Below are 22,921 nucleotides of genomic sequence, written 5' to 3'. Positions count from 1 at the left end.
TCCATCTGGCTGTCTGGTGGCAGCAGAGGAACTGGGATTTCCAGGGCAACTGACAGGGCAATAGGACAGGGCAGCAGGGAGGAAATCTGGGGAGGTACATAAGATTTAGGTCCAATACAAGCACTGTGCTTTAAATACCATTCTGATTCTCATTTGTTTAACCACTTTTATATTTAAGATCTATCCACATTGCCTTCTTCCATTTTATTCCTTCAGATTTCTACATTGTATTACATAATATATGCTATCTTTTACTTACTGATTCATTTTGTGATGAGCATAGTTTTCCTACAACTTTTTACTAACTTAATGCATTGTCTCTCACCCCAACTCCATTCCTCAACCAAGTCTGACTGGTCAAGAAATAACCAACACCTGGTATCAACCTGCATGCTAGCAAATTAGTAAATAATAAATGCTTTTGGAACTGATTTATGGAGGTCCTCAAAAACTGGGTGGTGTGTTGATTTAATGTTAGGTCAATTTGGCAAAAATAAATGTACAGAAAGCCATTTCCAGAACAAAAAATGTCAGAATACAATTTGCCAAACAAATTTTCTAAATTACTAATTTGATGAATTGTTGAGGCTTGTTAAAAAAGTTTAAGCCCTACTCATGCCTCAGCCTTGTCTGAGGCAAGCCCAGGAGCAGGGGCAGAGCCTGAGTATACAAAAAGAGACGAACGGCAAACTCCACTTCAGAAAAACTTCACCTATTTGTGTATCAAAAGGCTGGGGTAAATGCAAAACTAAAGCTCTGAAAAACTCCTTTTGACAAACTAGCTTTCAACTGCTAGTCTAGCTTTCAACTGCTAGTAAAAACCCTAGAAATTGGCCAGGCGCAGTGGCTCATGCCTGTAATGCCAGCACATTGGGAAGCCGAGGTGGGAAGATCACCTGAGGTCAGGAGTTCGAGACCAGCCTGGCCAACATGGTGAAACCCTGTCTCTACTAAAAACACAAAACTTAGCCAGGCATGGTGGCAGGCGCCTGTAATCTCAGCTACTTGGGAGGCTGAGGCAGGAGAATTGCTTGAACTTGGGAGGCGGAGGTTGCAGTGAGTGGAGATCGTACCATTGCACTCTAGCCTGGGCAACAGAGCAAGACTCTGTCTATTAAAAAAAAAAAAAAAGCCTAGAAATTAAACAAAATTGGTTTTATTTCATAAGACATTTAGAGATAGGCAATGGCTGGTGTTGGGTCAGCAGCTCAACAGTGTGGCAACTGGCATCTTTGTGGTTCTCTTGGCCCTTCCTTCTGTCATGGTTCAAATAACTCCTTCAGCTCCAGTCATCACTTTGGTGTTTATGGCAGTAAGAGGGGGAGCAGGTGGCCTAGCTGCATATTTATCTTTAATCAGGAAGTAAAAGTTTTTCCAGAATTCCCAAGGCCAAAGCTGTGTCCTGAGGCCACTGAGAGTTGTTAGTTGCAACACAGGCTGAAAGGGGAGCAATTAGCTTTTCTGGGTTCTTTAGTGAAGGCAGGTAAGGGAGAAGGGGGTTGGGAATGGCTGGCAAATTGGAGCACCAACATTACCTTTGCGGATAATTTCTTTTTCAAAATGGGCAGCTGATATGTGAAGAAATATCTAATAACAATTTTAAGGTTGTAATTTGAAACTCAGTTCTGCTTTCAGTCATGACATTTTTAACAGATGCATTTCAGCTATACTATTTTTTCTTGTCCCCCACTCCCCAACATTCTAGAATGGAACTAAAATAAAATTACTTAATCTTTCAAGAAAAAGTGGGGAAAAAAAATCAAAAGGCTAACAGTGGCAAGATAGTTTCAACTACTCTTGCTGTCATTGTCCTTCTACACCAAAGAACATCTGGAAGACATCCCCGCATCCTTTGGTGTTTAAGAACTGATAGAGCTGACCAAAGTCCATGTGGTTTCCCCTGGCTCCATTAACACTGAACACTTTTTCTTCAAAAATGGAAAATTTCCTTTGTCTTTCCATTTCATCATTTGTACCATCAAAAGGAATGTCTTCTCGATGGCGAATTAAAATTCTCTTCCAGTTTAATTTTCTGAGCCTGAAAAGAAATTTCCAAAGTAAACATTTTCAAAATGTATATTCTAGAGCATTTAAAACAGACGTTGTAAAACAGATTTATCAATGCCTTTTTCTAGAAGTAGTCTACTTTTTAACATTTTTATAACTTTTATTTATTGATTTAGTAGAGGCAGGTCTTGCTATGTTGCTCATGCTGGTTTCAAACTCCTGGCTGCAAGTGATACTCCTGCCTCAGCCTCCCAAAGTGCTGGGATTACAGGTGTGAGTCATCACACCCCGTCCAAGAAGTCCACTTTTATCTCACAGGGATTTATTTTAATCAAATATTATTCTGGTCATAATCCCATCCCTAAACTCATTTGTTGCCCTTACTATGGCCTTGTATCAGTAGTTTAGAAATGTAGGAATTACTGAATCCCAAACTACTAATGGACCTTCTCAGAAATTCATTTAGTATATCAGTAGAGAAATGAGAAGACTAGTGGCAATTCTAACGCTTCTAGAAAGTGCCTTACTTCATAGGGTATACAGTTTGCAGCATCACTAAAATGAGGGAAGGATCAGATCCATGGAAGTAGATGGGGTCATAGTGTCTTGGGCAGGGGCTCAGTTCATTCAGTGTATATTTACAGAATGTCTCCTACATGCACTTGTCAGGTGAGGGGGAAAATGCTGACTACATGTGATTTCTGCCATATCCACCAACTTGAGATTGAATCCCCCATAAAGATACAATCCCCAGGACATACTTATCTCCACATCTCTAATCGTCATGTGTTGCTTAACGACGGGGACACATTCTGACAAATGTATCTTTAGGCTATTTTGTTGTTGTACCACCACGATAGAGTGTACTTACACAAACCTAGATGGTACTTTTTCTGCATTTATATTTTTTCATATAGAAAACCAAATGTCCAAGCACCATTACTGAATATCACTCTGATATTCAATAGTGGGAAGATCAAGTGCCATATATCAGGTTTCTATATGTGCTCCATTATAATCTTATGGCACCACTGTTTTATGTGTGGTCCACTGTTGACCAAAACGTCACTAGGCAGCACATGACTGTATCTTGTTTACTATTAACATTATTGACATGACTTCACATACACATGTAAAAGCAAACCTTGACCAGAATTCTTCACAGGCACTTTGTGGGCCTTCCACACAAACAACACCAGGTTTTCCAGGCATGCTAAACCCAGACAGGGAAAGCTCCTTTGCCCACTCTAGAATATTTTTTCTTTTGCATTTGTTATAGATATGATGGCTGTAGATCCAGAGTCTCGTGAAGATGAGGTCAGCTGACTGGACTGTGCTTCCTGTGGTGGGTGAAGATGGAGTATCTCTGCTGACATAGCCAGAGGCATGCTCTCTAACCCACTCTGTGGCATTCAGTACACAAACATCTCCATGACAATGTTTTTGCAGGAATGCAGTCAGATCTGTGTTCAGCTGAGTCTGCTGGGATCTACTCAGTAATACTGATCTAATAGAAAAGATACAAGAAAAATATTGTCTTGGAACAGAAAACAAATTCGAGAATTGCTTTTATTCTCAGATTAATTTTGACCTCTAAAGTTGGCCAGAGCTTCTGTAACGTACCTGACAGTAATTTCAGGCAGAACTGCCGGGTATTTAAAGGGAAGAATACAGGCCAGAGAAAACATTGCCTGATTAAAGAGAAGAAGAAAAAGTGCACTAACCAATGTTTTAAGTCTCAACATGTTTCAATCCCTCTAAAAGCAAAGCTGAATTACCAGTGCTTCCTCAGATACATCCAGGTTCATGTTGATAGTAAAGTAGACTTTTGAAGATCGCCCCTCCATTGTCTTCTTTTCAATACAATCTTTCAGTTCTGCTACAGCCAGCTGGTCATTCACTATGAGCTCATTCTCACCAGGGAACATACTGGCTAGCAGGTCTAACTCAGCAAGCTGGGCCTCTGCCTGCTCTATCTCAATCATTTTTGGACATGTGTAAGTTTCTAAGGAGGTAAACATAAGAGAGACAATTTACATATGCAATCTTAGAAGAAATGAATACATCAACAAGGGTACTTATTAAATTATATTTGATTTATTCATAACTTGTACAATTTAATTAGTCTCTTCCCCATTACTCTACTTTCAGATATAATATGCTAAGTCCTATGCTAAGACCATACTAAGTCCTATGCTAAGACCAACATACTGAGACCATCTATAAAAAAACAAACACAAAAAAACTCTTAATAGTAAGTAGACACCACATTCTTCTGTGTCTAGATAGTTGAGTGGACATTTTGAGCTACCATAATGGGCAATTTCATCAAACTAAACCAATTATGTAGTCAAAAAGCTGTATCAATAATGTAGCCAGAAGAGAGGATACGACTGGTTACACTGGAAACCTAGAATGAACAGAATAAGTCAGAGAGTTTGGTTCTGTGGATGGTCAATTTCTTCTTTTTAAGTAAATATTAATGTTTATTAGTTTTTTTTGAAACTAATGCAGTGGCATGATCCCCGCTCACTGCAACCTCAACCTCCCACGCCCAAGCAATCCTCCCACCTCAGACTTCTGAATAGCTAGGACCACAGGTATGCACTGCCACGCCCAGCTTCATTTTTTATTTGTAGAAACAAGGTCTTGCTATGTTGTCCAGACTGATCTTGACCTACTGGGCTGAAGCAATCCTCCCGCCTTGGCCTCCCAAAGTGCTAGCATTACAGGTATGAGCCACTGTGCATGGCATTTGTTAGCTTTTTTTTTTTGAGATGGAGTCTCACTCTGTCACCCAGGCTGGAGTGCAGTGGCACAATCTCGGCTCACTGCAAGCTCCGCCTCCTGGGTTCACGCCATTCTCCTGCCTCAGCCTCCCGAGTAGCTGGGACTACAGGCGCCCACCACCACACCTGGGTAACTTTTTGGATTTTTAGTTGAGATGGAGTTTCACCGTGTTAGCCAGGATGGTCTCAATCTCCTGACCTCATGATCTGCCTGCCTGGGCCTCCCAAAGTGCTGGGATTACAGGCATGAGCCACTGTGCCCAGCCTATTTATTAGTTTTTAAGAAGCAGAGGAACATAAAGAGAAAATAAATGTTAATTGTCCTGTAGCTTAAGTCACCCCTGTTAACATTAAAGCATTTTGAGCATTATACATATATATATGTGAAAAATGCTGGTATAATGTATAAATATGTACAATGTGAGATATATACAGTATACATATTTAAAACGTATCCAAGGGGGGAATATACACTTTTTCCTACTTCCTATCTCCCTTCCCACCAAATATATTTTGTAGATCTATTCACTGTCAACACATAGTGATCTACCTCATTCTTTGTAACTGTTGGCTGTTATACTGAATCATGTAGATATGCCATAACTTATTTAATTCTTTACCTATTGATGGACACTTGGGTTGTTTCCACATTTTTACTAATATGAACAATCCTATAATGCAAGTTCTTTTTATATATATAGTATGGTAAACTGAATACTGTGTATTCAATAATAAACTTACAGAGGTGGATTGTTGTATCAACATGTGCATTTTTAATTTTGATAAGATATTGCCAAGTTGCTTTCCAGAAAGTTGCCATACAGAACAGAAGGTTACAATTGTACTCAGTCCCTTGCTTCTTTTCTTTAAAAGAAAATTCTTAATACATAGTTCCTTTTGGCCTAGCACGGTGGCTCACACCTGTAATCCCAGCACTTTGGGAGGCCGAGGAGGGTGGATAGCTTGAGTCCAGGAGTTCGAGACCAGCCTGGGCAACATAACGAAACCCTGTCTCTACTAAAAAATACAACAAAATTACCCGGGTGTGTTGGTGAGTGCCTGAAGTCCCAGCTACTTGAGAGGCTCAGGTGGGAGGACTACCTGAGCCCAGGAGGTGGAGGTTGTAGTGAGCCAAGATCATGCCACTGCACTCCAGCCTGGGTGACAGAGCAAGACTCTGTCTCAAACAAACAAACAAACAACCTAAACCATAGTTCCTTTTATCAATCTCTTCTTTTACAGGTTTCAAGCTTTATTTTATTTTTTTGTTTTTTTTGAGATGGAGTCTTGCTTTGTGCCTAGGATAGAGTGCAGTGGTGTGATCTCAGCTCACTGCAACCTCAACCTCCCAGACTCAGACAATTCTCCTGCCTCAGCCTCCCAAGTAGCGAGATTACAGGCACCCACCACCACCCCCAGCTAATTTTTATATTTTTATTTTATTATTCGTTTACTTATTTATTTTGGGATGTAGTTTTTGCTCTTGTTGCCTAGGCTGGAGCGCAGTGTCACGATCTTGGCTCACTCAACCTCTGTCTCCCGGGTCCAACCAATTCTCCTGTCTCAGCCTCCCAAGGGGCGAGATTACAGGCACATGCCACCATGCCTGGCCAATTTTTTTGTGTTTTTGTATCACCTCACGTGATCTGCCTGACTCAGCCTCCCAAACTGCTGGGATTACATGCGTGAGCCACTGTGCCCGGCCTAAAATATCTTGATTAGAAAGGATTTCTCTGCTGCAAGATTATTTTAAAATTCTTCTATTTTTTACAAAAATTAGCTGGGTGAGGTTGTGGGCACCTGTAATCCCAGCTACTTGGGAGGCTGAGACAGAATCACTGGAACCTGGGAGTCAGAGGTTGCAGTGAGTTGAGATCGTGCCATTGCACTCCAGCCTGGGCAAAAAGAGTGAAACTCCGTCTCAAAAAAAAAATCTATTTTCTACTTGGAATACATTTTCAATTTCTGCATTTAAATATTTGATCCATCTGGGATATACTTTAGTTTAAAAGGTGACAGAAGTTTCCAGCTTATCTTTTTTTCCAGTTAGCTAGCCATTTGTACCAGTACATCTTATAATACATTTGAAATGTTTCTTTCAACATATGTTAAGGGCCTATATGTATTTGAGTCTTTTTCTGGATTCTCCATTTTGTTATATTGATCTGTCTATAACATCATGTCCTAATACTCTTTTTTTTTTTTTTGAGACAGAGTCTCACTCTGTTACCCAGGCTGGAGTGCAGTGGTGCGATTATAGTTCGTTGCAGCCTCGAACTACTAGGCTCAAGCAATCCTCCTGCCTCAGCCTCCCAAGTATCTGGGACTACAGTCATGCTACCACCATACCCAGCTAACTAATACTCAACTCTTGAAGTCACCATGATGGGTTCGTAAATGGCTCCTACTCTGTCTCTTCGTAGCCATCGCTCTTCTTTTCTAGAATTCTTTTTTGGTATTTCCTGGCTCTTCTCACATATAAACATTAGAATAATTTTGTTAAGTTTTGAAAACAAGAAAAAATGGTAATTGCATTGAAATTAAAGATTAATACAGAAAAAGACGATATGTTTATAATGTAGAATTTTCCCTTCAGTAAAGTTTTAACAGCTTTAATGAGGTATAATTTATATACCATACCATACTACTGTCAAGCAAGATCTTTAAACTGTTAGCATCCCTTAAGGTTTGGTTGAGGACATCTTTATCTTCTCTATTGTCTCACGGTACCAAGTATTATTGAATATTAAATGTCCACAATTCTCAAATTCTTATGATGTTCCAAATTCTCGAGCCCCATATTTGTAAATTTAACTATATCTATATATTTCTATTGGATGTTATATTAGTTCATTTTCTGTTACTATAACAGACTACCTGAGACTGGGTAGTTTACAATGAAGAGAAATTTATTTGGCTTACTGTTCTGGAAGCTGGGAAATCCAAGAGCATGGTGCCTGCATTTTGCAAGGGCATTCTTACTGAGTCATCCCATGGCGCAAGGCAGAGGGCAAGAGAGAATGAGAGCAAGAGCGAGAGAGATGAAGGGGCCAAATGCATGCTTTTATCAGGAACCCACTCCCACAATAACTAACCCACTCCTGCAGTAACACCATTAATCCATTAGTGAGGGCTCTGTTCTTTGGGAACTTTTTCAACCCTGCCTTCTTTCTCTTCTCCTTCTGAAACGCTAATGACAGGAATGTTACATTTTTTGTTATATCCCTGCATATCACTTAATCACCTCTGAAAGGTCCCACCTCTCAACTCTATCGCTTTGGGATAAAGCTTCTAACACATGAACTTTGGGGCACACATTAAACCACAGCAGACAGCATCTCAGTCTTAACAGTCCTAAAATAGGTCTAAATGGCCGGGCGCATTGGCTCATGCCTGTAATCCCAGCACTTTGGGAGGCCAAGGCAGGCAGATCACGAGGTCAGGAGATCAAGACCATCCTGGCTAACATGGTGAAACCCTGTCTCTACTAAAAAATACAAAAAATTAGCCGGGCGTGGTGGCGGGCGCCTGTAGTCCCAGCTACTCAGGAGGCTGAGGCAGGAGAATGGCGTGAACCCAGAAGGCGGAGCTTGCAGTGAGCTGAGATAGTGCCACTGCACTCCAGCCTGGGCGACAGAGCGAGACTCCTTCTAAAAAATAAATAAATAAATAAAAGTAAAATAAAATAGGTCTAAATTATATTTCTTTAATAATAATTCTTTTATTATTTCTTTTCTGTTTAGAGAACCTATTTAAACCATTCTTTTAGGATAGGTCTGCTGGTGACAAATCTTCTAGATTTCCTTTATCTTAAAATGCCTTGATTTCCCCTTCATTTCTGCAGAATATTTTCACTGGATACAGTATTCTGGCTTAACAGGTTTTTACTTTCAACACTTGAAAAATGCTGTGCCTCTTCATCTAGCCTCTCTAGTTACTGATGAGAAATCACTCTCGTTTGAATTGTTTTCCTTTATAGATAAGGTTCATTTTTGTCACTAATTTTAAGAATTTTTCATTGTCTTTGGTTTTCAGAAGTTTGATTATTATGTGTATTTTTTTTTTTTTTTTTTTTTTGAGATGGGAGTCTCTCTAGCTTTGTCACCCAGGCTGGAGTGCAATGGCACAATCTTGGCTTATCGCAACCTCCCACCTCCCGGGTTCAAGCAATTCTCCTGCCTCAGCCTCCTGAGTAGCTGGGATTAAGGCACATGCCACTACGCCCAGCTAATTTTTGTATTTTTAGTAGAGATGGGGTTTCACCATGTTGGGCAGGCTAATCTCGAACTCCTGACCTTTTGATCCACCTGTGTTGGCCTCCCAAAGTGCTGGGATTACAGGCGTGAGCCGCCACACCTAGCCTTTTTTTTTTTGAGATGGAGTTTTGCTCTTGTTGCCCAGGCTGGAGTGCAATGGCACAATCGTGGCTCACTGCAACCTCCGCCTCCTGGGTTCAAGTGATTCTCCTGCCTCAGCCTCCCGAACAGCTGGGATTACAGGCATTTGCCACCACGCCCAGCTAATTTTTTGTATTTTTAGTAGAGAAAGGGTTTTACCATGTTGTCCAGGCTGGTCTCAAACTCCTGACCTCAGGTGATCTACCTACCCTGGCCTTCCAAAGTGCTGGGATTACAGGTGTGGGCCACCATGCCTGGCCCCAAATGGTTTAGGTATTTATCCTAGACAAAAGCAATCCTAATTAGGTGATAGATTATATGGGCACAATTCTTATTTGTGACTTCTCAGAGTCTTAAACTGTGAATTTCCAAGAGGGATGTTCAGTATTCTGTCTGACTCCAGAACATGTTTTTCCAGGCCAGATGACATTAACCCTTTTCTCCACAGAACAGAGCAGGATTCCTTGCTTTGCCGTGTAGTCACCTGAATTTAAGTAGTTTAAATATAAGCATTTAAAGCATCATAAAAGATGGTGGGTAGCCTTGATAATATTTATATATTAACATATATTTATTAATATGTCTATTCATGTTTAATTTGAAGTTTTCCTTTTCTAATAACTGTTGGAACTGCAAATATTCCTCCCTCCTTTAATCACAATGTTTTCTTTTTTTTTTTTTTTCCAGATTTTTTATTTATTTATTTTTTTGAGACGGAGTTTCACTCGTTGCCCAGGCTGGAGTGAAATGGTGCGATCTCGGCTCACTGCAACCTCCACCTCCCAGGTTCAAGCGATTCTCCTGCCTCAGCCTCCCAAGTAGCTAGGATTACAGGCATGCGCCACCATACCCAGCTAATTTTTTGTATTTAGTAGAGATGGAGTTTCACCACGTTAGTTGGGCTAGTCTCAAACTCCTGACCTCAGGTGATTCACCCACCTTGGCCTCCCAAAGTGCTGGGATTACAGGCATGAGCCACTGCGCTCGGCCTTCTTTTTTTTTTTTTTTAACAAAATCCTCACACATACTTAAAATCCCTGGATTTATTGGAATTCCATATATGTATTTGCTAGTCTGTTTTGGAGTTGAGAAACATAAAAAACAACTCCTTGGGTGGTTATTAGAGGAAGTGGTTTGTTTTTTGTTGGAGTGGCTCTGTTACCAGTGTTTTGATTCTATTACCAGATTGCCAAGGTGCAACTCCTGGCTCTGCCACTTACCAACTGCACGACCTTAGGCAAGTGGCTTAATTTATCTGTGCTTTAGTCTCCCCAACTCCATAACTGGGATGAGAGGGTTGCTGTGATGATTAGATGACAATTTGTGGAAAGTACCTGGCAACAGAGTAAATTTTATATGTGTGCTTGCTACTATTAATTAAAAAAACCTTTTTTTTGAGACAGGGTCTAGCTCTGTCACCCAGGCCAGAGTGCAGAGTCGGCTCACTACAACCTCTGCTTTCTGGGTTTTTCAGTAGAGACAGGGTTTCACCACATTGGCCAGGCTGGTCTCGAACTCCTGCCCTCGTGATCCACCCGCCCTGGGCTCCCAAAGTGCTGGGATTACAGGCATGAGCCACCGTCTCCGGCCCCTTATTACTATTATTATTATTGGTCATCATTTCAACAAATGTTTCTCAAGCACTTACGTTCAAGCATTGGCACTAAGATAACAATGAATGAAAGTAATAAAATAACTCTACCGGTGGGAGGACACGATGACATCAAAAACAAATTTATATGCCCAGCCCAGGTGCGGTGTCACGCCTGTAATCCCAGCACTTTGGGAGGACGAGGTGGGCGGATCACCTGGGATCAGGAGTTTGAGACCAGCCTGGCCAACGTGATGAAACCCCGTCTCTACTAAAAATACCAAAATTAGCCAGGTGTGGTCGCCCATGCCTATAGTCCCAGCTACTAGGGAGGCTGAGGCAGGAGAATCGCTTGAACTGGGGAGGTGGAGGTTGCAGTGAGCTAAGATCATACCTCTGCACTCCAGCCAGGGCAACAGAGCAAGACTGTCTTAAAAAAAAAAAAAAAAAGAATTTTTATACCCAGTGAATAACTGCTATGAAGAAACCTGAAAAAGAAAACAAGGATAAGGGAAACAAATGAGGCAGCAGGGGGTGAGACTGCACACAGGGTTGTCAGGAAAGGCCTTTCTCCTAAGGTGACTCTAGGGAAGAGACTTTAAGAAACTGAAAAAGGAGGCCATGTGTTTTTCTTGGCCAAGAGTGTTTGAGGGAAAGCGAACGGCATGTTCAAAGGCCCTGAGGCAGGAGGATGCTAGAGCAGCTAGCCAGGGTACAGTGAGCTGGGGACAGGGGGAATAGAAGAGTTTAGTAAGGAAATGTGGGGCAGTTTATGTTGGGACTAGTAAAGCATGGCCGGAATTTTGAATTTTATCAAGTCTGACATGTAAGAGCAACAAGAGAGGTTTGACTTATGAAGATCCCCACACTTGCTGCTATGGAGAAAAGTGAAAGGAAAAGTGGGGTGACCAGATAGACACCACAATAACTAGGGAGAGAGGATGGTGGCTTTGATAGGATTATAGTGGTCAAGTTGGTGAGCTTCAGGTTCTGGATACATGCAGAGAACAAAGGCAACAGGATTTACAGATAAATTACATGAGACACGGAAGAAGGACTCCAAGGCTTTCAGCTACTGAAAGTATGGATGCGCCATTTATTTAGACGGTGATGGTCATGGAGAGCTGAAGCTTGGTTTTAGACACAGGTAATGAAGTGCCTACTAAGACACCTGTTAAATAGGGATGTCTAGCAGGCAGTTAGATATACAATTTTGAAGTCTACGAGAGACTCAGCTAGATATATAATCTTGGGAGGCAACACTTATTTGGAACTATATATTTGTTTAAAGTCTCCCAGGGAGTGAGTAAAGTTGGGAGAGGGTCCTATTGAATTGGAGGTTTTTTTTTTTTTTTTTTTGAGACGGAGTCTCGCTCTGTCGCCCAGGCTGGAGTGCAGTGGCGCGATCTCGGCTCACTGCAAGCTCCGCCTCCCGGGTTCACGCCATTCTCCTGCCTCAGCCTCTCCGAGTAGCTGGGACTACAGGCGCCCGCCACCACGCCTGGCTAATTTTTTTGTATTTTTAGTAGAGACGGGGTTTCACCGTGGTCTCGATCTCCTGACCTCGTGATCCGCCCGCCTCGGCCTCCCAAAGTGCTGGGATTACAAGCGTGAGCCACCGCGCCCGGCCGAATTGGAGGTATTGAAGATGAAATGGAATTAGCAAAGAAGAACGGGACGGAGGGACTCTTGAACGGACAACTATGGGAGTGGTGTCACAGGTCATTTATCTGCCAAATTATTTTCGCTTAAGAGATTTCAGTCCTTCCAAAAAACCCTCAAGATAATTTTATGACTCAAGATTCCAGCGAATGCTGTAAGATAATAGACTATGGCCGGGCGCGGTGGCTCACGCCTGTAATCCCAGCACTTTGGGAGGCAGAGTAAGGGGGACTGCTTGAGCCCAGGAGTTCAAGATCAGCCTGGGTAACATGGGGAGACCTCGCCTTTACTATTTTTTTAAAAAATAAAATATATTTAAGAGAACGTAGACTGAAACTTGAGATTTCTGAGTGGAATAATATCTTTTCCTTGTAGATTTGTTTTGAAGAACAGAGCAAGGTACCCCGCGACCCCAGCCACGACGCTCTCAGGAAGAAAGCCCAGCACGCAGCTTCCCTCGCACCCTGATTGCCCCCGGGGCGAGGTCCCCGGCTCGAGCGGGGCTGCAGAAGCCGGGAAGCAACGCCGAGGTCCGAGCTGACCGATGGGCGCATGCAGTGAGGGGAACCGGGGCCGCCATGCCGGGCACGTTCCCAATGGGTTGCACTGGGCGCTGCAGCGTGGGAAACCCCCGTGGCGCTCACCACTGGCGCTAGCTGAGGCGAGACTCACCTTGAGCCGTGGCCCCCTCACTGCTGTAACCCGGGTTCCATGGCTGCACCGACAGCTCAATTTTCATCGGAAGGGAGCCTCAAAATTCTGGCATACTGCGACCCAAAACTTACAAACCGCCTCAGCTGGCGACCTAACGAAAAAAAAAAAAAAAAAGGCATGCGGCGCATGCGCGCCCAAGGCCGCGGACCGGAAGCTGGAGCTCGCCTGTCCGGAGCCGGGTCCGCCGGTGTTTGTAATTGCACTTGGGACGACGCAGGGAATGCGTTGTCCCTGCTAGGTACTTTTCAGTCGCAGAGTTTTCTTCTTCTTCTTTTTGAGACAGAGTCTCGCTCTGTCCCTCAAGCTGGAGTGCAGTAGCGCGCTCTCGGCTCAGCGCAGCCTCCGCCTCCCCAGTAGCTGGGATTACAGGCGCCCACCACCATGCCCAGATAATTTTTGTATTTCTTAGTAGAAACAGGGTTTCACTATGTTGGCCAGGCTGGTTTCGAACTCCTGACCTCAGGTGATCCGCCGGCCTCGGCCTCCCAAAGTGCTGGGATTACAGGCCTGAGCCACCGCGCCTGGCCGGAGTTTTTCTACTTAATAGCTCTCCATGCCAACCCCGTTGCCATTTCCCAGCGGCCGCCTCTATAATGGGCACTTTTCAGGGACAAAGAATTTGTCCGTTAATGCTCCTCAAACTCGAACGTGCCTAGGAAGAGTTCAGGGATCCTGTTGAAATGCAGATCAGGATTCCGTAGGTAGGGGTGGGGTTCCAAATTCTACATTTCTAATACCTTCCCACACGATGGTGATCTTCCTTGTCCCTGAATCATGGAGGGCGATTAGGGAGATGTGAGCCTGGATGCATGGTGGCCTTGGCTATCTTAGGTGTTCTTGCCCATTAACCAAGCTGGGAGGAACCGTGTGAATGCATATTTATCCCTGTTGATAATAAGGGTAGTTTGAAGGAGATGCTGACAGGATAATAATTGGAAATGTTTCTCTTCCCAATCCAACTATATGCAATACACTTTATAATATTCATTTTAGAAATGTCATAGATAAGATTTGTAAACATTGACATTTAGCAATGCTAAATATCACTACTAACTCTCCCCTCCACTTTTTTTTTAAACAAAAATATGACAGTATGTATTGTAGGTCTTCATAAACTACATCTTCTGCATGGTGTTTCATGAGCGTTTTTCAGTGTCATAATTTATTTTTTCCTCCAACATTTACTATGAAAAAATTCAAGTGTAAAGCAAAGTCGAGAGAATTTTACAGTGGAGCAGATCTCAAGAGAAGGGGAAGGATGGATTTCCCCTCTATTTAGCAGTGTCTGAAGACATTTTGGGTTGTCACAACTGGGAGGATGCTATTGGCATGGAGTAGGCAGAGCACAGGGATGCTCCTCAACTTCCTACAACAAACAGGAACGAATTTGCTGGTCCAAAATGTTGATAGTGTTGAGGTTGAAAAACACTGACCTGGAGAGTATAGAATTTTACTCTACCAGCTTTGTCACATACCTCATCAATCCATCTGTTTTCATACATTTAAAAGTAAACTACAGACAGTATGCTTCTAAGTACCTCTAATGCACATCATTGGAGTTCAAATTAAGGATTTTTTAAGGTAAAAATGAAATGCACACCTTAAATACACGTCAGTTTTTAAATGCACACGCCTGTGGAACTCAAGCCATATTAACGTATAGAACGTTACCACCACCCTAGAAAGTTCTTTCATGCCCTTTCTTAGTTCCCACCCCGTTCTCCCCAAAGTTAACCAACTGTTCTGATTTTTTCTCCCACCATACTTATTTTTCTTGTTCTATAACTTCATATGGTTGGAGTCATGCAATAGATATTTTTGTGTAAGGGTTCTTTCACTCGGTAATATTTTCATCTGATATCATGTGTATCAGTTTCTTTTGATTGCTCAGTAGTATTCCATCATATGAATATACCAGTTTCATTCTTGTTTTGATAGAAACCTGTCTTCAGTTTTTTGGCTATTATAAATAAAGCTGCTGTGAACGTTCTTATACAGCATTTTATTACTCATGACTTTCTTTTCAATAAATATTTATCGAGCACTTACTATATTCCAGGCACTTCCAGGTACCAATTATAGCCATGAACAAGACAAAGATGTCGCATCTCTCAAAGAGCTTCTATTTGCCCATTTCTGTGTATGTATGAAGAGAGCTAAACATACAGGTAAAAATAAAAGAAAATTATGGGCTGGGCACGGTGGCTCATGCCTGTAATCCCAGCACTTTGGGAGGCCGAGGCGGGCAGATCACCTGAGGTTCAAGACCAGCCTGACCAACATGAAGAAACCCCATCTCTACTAAAAATACAAAAATTAGCTGGGCATGGTGATGCATGCCTTTAATCCTAGCTACTGGGGAGGCTGAGGCAGGAGAATTGCTTGAACCCGGGAGGCAGAGGTTGCGGTGAGCCAAGATCACGCCATTGCACTCCAGCCTGGGCAACAAGAGCAAAACTGCATCTCAAAAAAAAAAAAAAGAAAGAAAATTATGGCTGGGTATGATAGCTCATGCCTATAATCCCAGCACTTTGGGAGACCAAGGAGGATCACTTGAGCCCAGGGTTTGAGACCAGCTTGGGCAACAGAGAGAGACCCCTATCTCTACAAAAAAAACACAAAAATTAGCCAGTTGTGGGGGCGTGTGCCTGTAGGCCTGTAGTCCCAGCTACTCAGGAGGCTGAGGTAGGAGAACTGCTTGAGCCTGGGAGGTTGAGGCTGCAGTGAGCTGTAACTGCACCACTGCACTCCAGCCTGGGCAACAGAGTGAGACTCTGTCTCAAAAAAAAAAAAAAGAAAATTACCAGATAGTGGATAATTGCTGGGCAGAGAAGTAAAGTAAGGTGATGTGAGTGATCAGATGACTGTTACTTAGATTGCCCTGTAACTGGAAGGAAGTGACTTTTAAGGCATGTATAGAGGCTGGATGTGGTGACTCACACCTGGAATCCTAGTGCTTTGGGAGGCTGAGGCTGGAGTATCACTTGAGGTCAGGAGTTTGAGACCAGCCTGGGCAGCAAGCTTTTGTAGAGACATGGTGACTTCAAAAAAAAAAAAAAAAAAAAAGTTAGCTGATGAGGTGGCACACACTTGCAGTACCAGCTACGGGAGGCTGAGGCATGAGGATCACTTGAGCACAGGAATTCAAGGTTACAGTGAACTATGACTGCACTTCAGCCTGGGCTACAAAGCCAGACCCTGTCTCTAAAATAAGTAAATTAAAAATGTGTGAACAGAATGACAATAAGATAAAAACCCCGGAAGATCAGGGGGAAGAGGCTTTCAGACAGGAAGCACGTGGTACAATGACCCTAAGGCTCTGTTTTAAAATGGGTGGAGGCAAAAAGCCTGCATTTCTGGAGCTTGGAGAAGAAAGCTTTGAAAAGTTATCTCATCCCGCTCCTGTTCTTTCTTGCATGAGAGCTGGAGCCTATGCCCTACCACACATCCGTGGATATGCCCAGGATTTGACTTGGGCCTTCGAACTTTGCACAGTAGATGCTAACTTTTTGAGATAATACATTCGTGGGGGCTCAGTCCTGCCTCATCTAAATCACCAGAGACCAAACAAGGACCAGCCCAATATCTCTTGGACTTTAATGTCATAATGTTGTCAGAATACAGAGAAAGATGAAACTAAGCCGGGTCCGGTGGCTTACGCCTGTAATCCAGCATTTTGGGAGGCCGAGGCAGGTGGATCACTTGAGGCCAGGAGTTCAAGACCAGCCTGGCCAATATGCTGAAACCCTGCCTCTACCAAAAAATACGAAAGTTAGCTGGGGCCAGGGCTCGCACTTACAAATTTTCAAAGAATGAACAGTAAGTATTTGAAAATCCCCTCCTCCCCCGCAATTTATCTGACACTGTCTTTCGGTTTTGCTTTAAAAATTCACTCTCGCGGCCGGGCGCGGTGGCTCACGCATGTAATCCCAGCACTTTGGGAGGCCGAGGCGGGCGGATCAAAAGGTCAGGAGTTCGAGACCAGCCTGGCCAATTGGTGAAACCCCGTCTCCACCAAAAATACAAAAATTAGCCGGGCGTGGTGGCGTGCGCCTGTAGTCCCAGCTACTCGGGAGGCTGAGGCAGAAGACTGAACTCCAGCCTGGGCGACAGAGGGATATTCCGTCTCAAAAAAAAAAAATTCACTCGCTGCGTTTTTTATTCTGACATGGTGCAGGAAGGTAAATTCAAGACAACTTACGTACTCAGTTTTAGAAGTCGACAGGATAGAATTAGGGAAACAAATTTAAGCGTTCCCCCCTTGGCCTCCAAATGTCATGTCTTCCAGAAAGGTAACAACCATCTAGGAAACTCCAAGGCTCAGACCACCACCGGATGCCCACACTTCAGAAGCATTTATATAACTTCATGGTTATGTCAGAGTCCAGAAAACCCATTGACAACCAAACACCTAAGCCCGAACATCCGTCGCAAGCCGCACGCAGGCGCAGATTTACTAGCGTCAGACCCGATGGTCCCGGGAGGTGGGGGTGGGGTGGTGGTGGTGGTGGTGGTGGTGGCCTAGCCACTTCCCATAATGCCGCATTCCGGAAATTGTTGCTTTCCAGGGGTCACTCTGGCTTCGACTCCGTCGCTCTCAATTCGTCACCAGGAGGAAGACGGAGCTGGCTGCCCAGCCCAAAGGCCCATGAGGGGATGCAGTTATGGGCTCTGTCGCCGTGGGTGAGTTCTGGTCCTACTGCCTGGCAGTCGTCGCTCGCCTGGCTTCCTGCGCTGGGAGAGCCCCTGTTTTCCGCCCCAACTTCGTTCTCTTCTTGAAGGCCCCTCTCCTTAAGCGCGTAACCCGGCTACTTTCCGGTACTACGATCTCATTGGCTGCATGTCCTGTCAGTTCCAGAAGCTGGCCAATGAGATGCCGCTGCTGACGGCCTGCTCGACCCCGTGGACCCCGAGGTTCCCCCGTGGGATCGGAGCAGTTAGAAGGGGAGGAGAGGGAAGGTGTGGCAGGCGCCGAGCAAGTGGGTGGGTGGCGCGTGGCAGGGACTACCCTATGGGTTGGGGCTGGATTTGCAGCCGTGTTCATACGGCTGGTAGGAAAAGCAGGATCTGTCACTTATCCGATTGACTATACCTAGGAGAGGATTGATATAAGCAAAACTTGAAAGCCACGTTAAGACCTGCTGACAAAGTTTTCCACACGCTTACATTTTTAATGGAACGGAGTAGGCAGGGGAAGACTGGGAGGGCAGAGAGAGAAGAGACTTGGAATAATATGAGAACTGGCAAGACTATCTTTGATTTAGATTTTGTATGGAGTCCTGCGAAGAGTCATTTCACTAAGACGTTAATGCTCATCCTATGACAGTAGTTGGGAAGTGTATTAAGTTTATTGATGTTTTATAGCTGATGGAAGTCACAATATTCTCTCCTCATGACTCATTAGTTGCCTTTATAGTTGTCAGAACTTTACTGAGGCTCTTTCCGCAGCACTGGAGTGACCCCTCTATGTCCTCTGCCTGCAGTAATTAACAGTTCGTCTTTCAAGTTTTCCTATGGAGTCTAAGCTGCTGCAATCCTCAAACCAAATTTACTAGTGCTGTCTGTCTTCGCTACTGCAGACTTCTGACTTCTTATTTTTCACCCTTTTCTTTTTCACCAGAACTTGTTTGCTTCATTCTTATGTACCTACCTTTGCACCTTGTAATCATCCTTTATGCCTCAGGTACTATTCTATTTTTCTATTTCAATGCAAGAAGTATTTCTGCAGGACCTGCTATGTACTAACATTATGCTAGATATTATAGGCAGTTCCAAAGCGATACTTGAAATCATTTATTTTTCTAAGAACTTTAGATTCTGCTTAGAGAAATAACATAAAGCCAGATTAAAGATTTAAGAAATTCACTAGAATATGGGATAAGGGGACAAGATGACTAGAGCATACCATAAATACTGGGGAAGTTCAGTGGAGAGGTTAATTTAGAGTAGAATGATTGTCTAAGGCTTCCTTGAAATGGAGAGCTTGCAAGATTGGTAAGATTTAGATAAGAACATTACAGCTAGAAATCAAAGACATCAAGGCGGGGAGGGTACAAAGTGTTTTGGAGTGGAGTACAAGAGACGGACTTGGCCAGGTGCAGTGTCTCACGCCTGTAATCCCAGCACTTTGGGAGGCCGAGGCAGGTGGATCACGAGGTCAGGAGTTCAGACCAGCCTGGCCAAGATGGTGAAACCCCGTCTCTACTAAAAATACAAAAATTAGCCGGGCGTGGTGGTGGGCATCTGTAATCCCAGCTATTCGGGAGGCTGAGGCAGGAGAAGCACTTGAACCCTGGGCGGCAGAGGTTGCAGTGAGCCGAGATCATGCCACTGCATTCCAGCCTGGGCGACAGAGCAAGACTCCGTCTCAAAAAAAAAAAAAGCAAAAAAAACAGACGGACTTGATTGGCAGGTAAAAAGTGGTGGTCTTGAAACCCAAACATCTGCGTTTTACCTTTTCTTTTTTTGGTAGAGATAGAGTGTCGCTTTGTTGCCCAGGCTAGTCTTGAACTTCTGGCCTCAAGCCATCCTCCCACCTCCATCTCCCAAAGTGCTGGGATTACAGGCGTGAGCCACCGCAGCCAGACAACATCTGCCTTTTAGCTCATCGTTTGTGAGATCTTTCACCATTTTTTTTACCTGACTTTTCTCCTTGAGTGAAATGCCTCTATTTAAAGTGTTCCTATGAAAATCCGATGTGATAATGTTTGTGAAAGGGCTTTGAAGATCAAAAGCACTGTATAGTTATAACTTTAGTGGGTTTTTTTGTTGTTGTTGAGGCGTAATAGAGTCAGGATTAGCCGAGCATTGGGGCCGAATTTATAAAGGCCTATGAGTGCAAAGTTTAGGGAGTGTGGTCCGGGAAACTTAAATGCTTTCAGTCAAGAGAGTGATATGATAAAAATGGCATAACTGGGAGATGAATCTAGTACTGAGCTCCCACACTGATTAGAGTGAGTTGGATTGGAGGCAAGAACTTGGGTGCTATTTTTTGTATTTATTTCTAAAATCTATAATTCTATATAATTAGGTAGACCTGTATGTACTTTTAGCACCTTTCATGTTTTCTAAGTTTGAATTGTTGACTAAAAAGGTGAAGATTTGATGTGCAGCTAGATTTGTCATAGCCTTCCAAAGTGGTTTTGGCAATAATATAATAATGTAAATAGTTGAGAATGCAGTTGTAATCAATTTCCATTTAGCTGATACGCATAGGAAATCCTGGTGTGGAAAATGCACAATAGGGTATCACTTTTTGTATTTGGCTTTGAAGCCATTTTGGAAATTTTCTAACTCCCTTCAGGAGGTTGTTAGAATTATTTTTAATTTTTATTAGAGAAATTGTCAATTTAATTTGCATAGACTGCAGAGCTAAGAAAGGTAGCTTAGAAGGAAGAAAATCAGTTTTCTGATTAAAGTGCCACCATTATTTCACATGTATTTAGTGAGGAGTCAGCTTCCTAACAGTATCAAGTTCTGAGACTGTTCAAGATCTGTGTAAGATGACCAAGGTTCTCTCCTGACCTTTACATATATTGAAAACCTCTTGGCCGGGCGCGGTGGCTCACGCTTGTAATCCCAGCACTTTGGGAGGCCGAGGCGGGCGGATCACAAGGTCAGGAGATCGAGACCACGGTGAAACCCCGTCTCTACTAAAAAATACAAAAAATTAGCCGGGCGTGGTGGCGGGCGCCTGTAGTCCCAGCTACTCGGAGAGGCTGAGGCAGGAGAATGGCGTGAACCCGGGAGGCGGAGCTTGCAGTGAGCCGAGATTGCGCCACTGCACTCCAGCCTGGGTGAAAGAGCAAAGACTCCGTCTCAAAAAAAAAAAAAAAAAAAAAAAAAAAAAAAAAAAAAAAAAAAAAAAAAGAAAACCTCTTAAGCTTGCTAAGAATCACTTTCCTATGCTATGAAAAACAGGAGATAACTATTCTATCTACTTGAGTTCCTGCTGAAAATTAGATTAGATGATTATATGTGATTGGTGTTTGTAAATTACAGTGTGATAGACGTGCATAATATATGTGGCTTAGTTATATTACTGTCTCATAGAGAAATATAAGACATACTTTTTTTTTTGGTCAAGCTAACTTTATCTTGTTTTCTAGATTGTTATTTTGTGTCAGTAAGTAATCCATAAAGTGCCAACATGGGAAAGAAACGGACAAAGGGAAAAACTGTTCCAATCGATGATTCCTCTGAAACTTTAGGTATATTTCATTGATTGAATCTTTAATGTTTGTATCTCTAAATGAATATGTTTTAAAATATGAAAATGGTATAGAACTGCATATTGTTATATTATCTGCATTTTAATATAATATTTGTATCTATATGTCATTTAATAGTCTTCTACTTTTTTTTTTTTTTTTTTTGAGAGTCTCGCTCTGTCGCCCAGGCTGGAGTGCAGTGGTGCAATCTCAGCTCACTGCAACCTCCGCCTCCCAGGTTCAAACGGTTCTCTTGTGCCTCAGCCTCTGAGTAGCTGGGATTACAGACACATCCCACCACACCCAGCTAATTTTTTTTTTTTTTTTTTAATAGAGACGGTGTTTCCCTGTGTTGGTCAGGCTGATCTTGAACTCCTGGCCTCGAGTGATCTGCCTGCTTCGGCCTCCAGAAGTGCTGGGATTACACGTGAGAGCCACTGCGCCTGACTTTCTACATCTGTTTTTTTTTTTTTTTTTCTGAGATGGAGTCTGGCTCTGTTGCCTAGGCTGGAGTGCAGTAGCGTGATCTCAGCTCACTGCAGCCTTTGCCTTGACGGTTCAAGCGGTTCTCCTGTCTCAGCCTCGTGAGTAGCTGGGATTACAGGTATGCTCCACCACATCCAGCCAATTTTTACATTTTTAGTAGAGACAGGGTTTCACCATGTTGGCCAGGCTGGTCTTGAACTCCTGACCTCAAGTGATCCACTTGCCTCAGCCTCCCAAAGTGCTGGGATTACAGGTGTGAGCCACCGCGCCCGACCTTCAACAACATTTTTAATAGCATATTATTGCATTTAGCAAAGACCATGGATGCATATTTCATAATTTATTTAGATAATTTTCTACTGTTACAGATTTAGGTAATCTTTAACTTTTTAGTATTATGAATGGCTCAGTAGTAAACAACTTTATAGCTAAATCTCTGTGTATATCCAAATATTTTCCTAATACACATATATAATTTTTGAATCGAAGGGTGTAAACATTTTTAAGACTCTTTTGATTCTGTTGCTAAATTGCCATCCAGAAATGTTTTACTAATTTCCAGGCCCCCTAGCAGTGTAGTAAAGTGCCCATTTCCCTGAACCTTCATCAGCACTGGTTAGTATCATCTGTAAACATCTGTGCTGATTTGATAGTTAAAAAAGGGTACCTTCTGACTGGGTGCGGTGGCTCACGCCTGTAATTCCAGCACTCTGGGAGGCTGAGGCGGACGGATCACGAGGTCAGGAGATCGAGACCATCCTGGCTAACACGGTGAAACCCCGTCTCTACTAAACATAAAAAAAATTAGCCGGGCATGGTGGCAGGCACCTGTAGTCCCAGCTACTTGGGAGGCTGAGGCAGGAGAATGGCGTGAACCTGCGAGGCAGAGCTTGCAGTGAGCCAAGATTGCACCACTGCACTCCAGCCTGGGCAACAGAGCAAGACTCCGTCTCAAAAAAAAGGGTACCTTCTTTTTCTAGTTTCTATTTCTTTGACTACTGAGATTTGGTAGTTTTTCCACCTGATCTCATTTGCATTTATATTTCTTTTCTTGGTGCAAGATCA

At 43.1% G+C, this 22,921-nt stretch overlaps 2 protein-coding genes across 13 annotated transcripts in view; one reads left to right on the top strand and one right to left on the bottom strand.

The window, feature by feature from the left end:
* Positions 1-1,140: 1,140 nt before the first annotated feature.
* On the bottom strand, positions 1,141-17,946 carry RWDD2B (RWD domain containing 2B). 4 transcript variants are annotated; one of them, XM_063640645.1, is made up of 7 exons: positions 17,366-17,946; positions 16,103-16,201; positions 13,119-13,251; positions 3,786-4,012; positions 3,631-3,698; positions 3,152-3,514; positions 1,141-2,038 (listed from the first exon to the last, which is right to left on the bottom strand). In XM_063640645.1, the coding sequence occupies exons 3-7, from the start codon at positions 13,183-13,185 to the stop codon at positions 1,804-1,806; spliced, it is 960 nt and encodes a 319-aa protein (XP_063496715.1). In that variant the 5' UTR covers positions 13,186-13,251; positions 16,103-16,201; positions 17,366-17,946; the 3' UTR covers positions 1,141-1,803. The 4 variants fall into 4 exon arrangements, with proteins under 4 accessions (XP_063496715.1, XP_055135374.2, XP_063496716.1 ...); XM_055279399.2 differs by lacking the exon at positions 16,103-16,201 and having other exon boundaries at positions 17,366-17,707; XM_063640646.1 differs by lacking the exon at positions 16,103-16,201 and having other exon boundaries at positions 17,362-17,633.
* The window catches only part of USP16 (ubiquitin specific peptidase 16), a 30,887-nt gene continuing 25,670 nt past the window's right edge, over positions 17,705-22,921 (top strand). For 2 of the 9 annotated variants that reach the window (XM_063640638.1, XM_063640636.1), the window contains exons 1-3: positions 17,716-17,843; positions 21,269-21,370; positions 21,705-21,797. In XM_063640638.1, coding sequence (XP_063496708.1) covers positions 21,310-21,370; positions 21,705-21,797 — 154 coding nt within the window. In that variant the 5' untranslated portion in view covers positions 17,716-17,843; positions 21,269-21,309. Of the gene's footprint in view, positions 17,844-18,780; positions 18,844-21,268; positions 21,371-21,704; positions 21,798-22,698; positions 22,820-22,921 lie in introns of those variants that run through there. The other 7 variants (XM_055279397.2, XM_055279393.2, XM_063640637.1 and 4 more) reach the window with 6 other exon arrangements.

Source organism: Symphalangus syndactylus, chromosome 5 (assembly GCF_028878055.3).
Source record: "Symphalangus syndactylus isolate Jambi chromosome 5, NHGRI_mSymSyn1-v2.1_pri, whole genome shotgun sequence".
Lineage (NCBI taxonomy): Eukaryota > Metazoa > Chordata > Mammalia > Primates > Hylobatidae > Symphalangus > Symphalangus syndactylus.
This window is presented reverse-complemented; position numbering and strand designations above follow the sequence as displayed.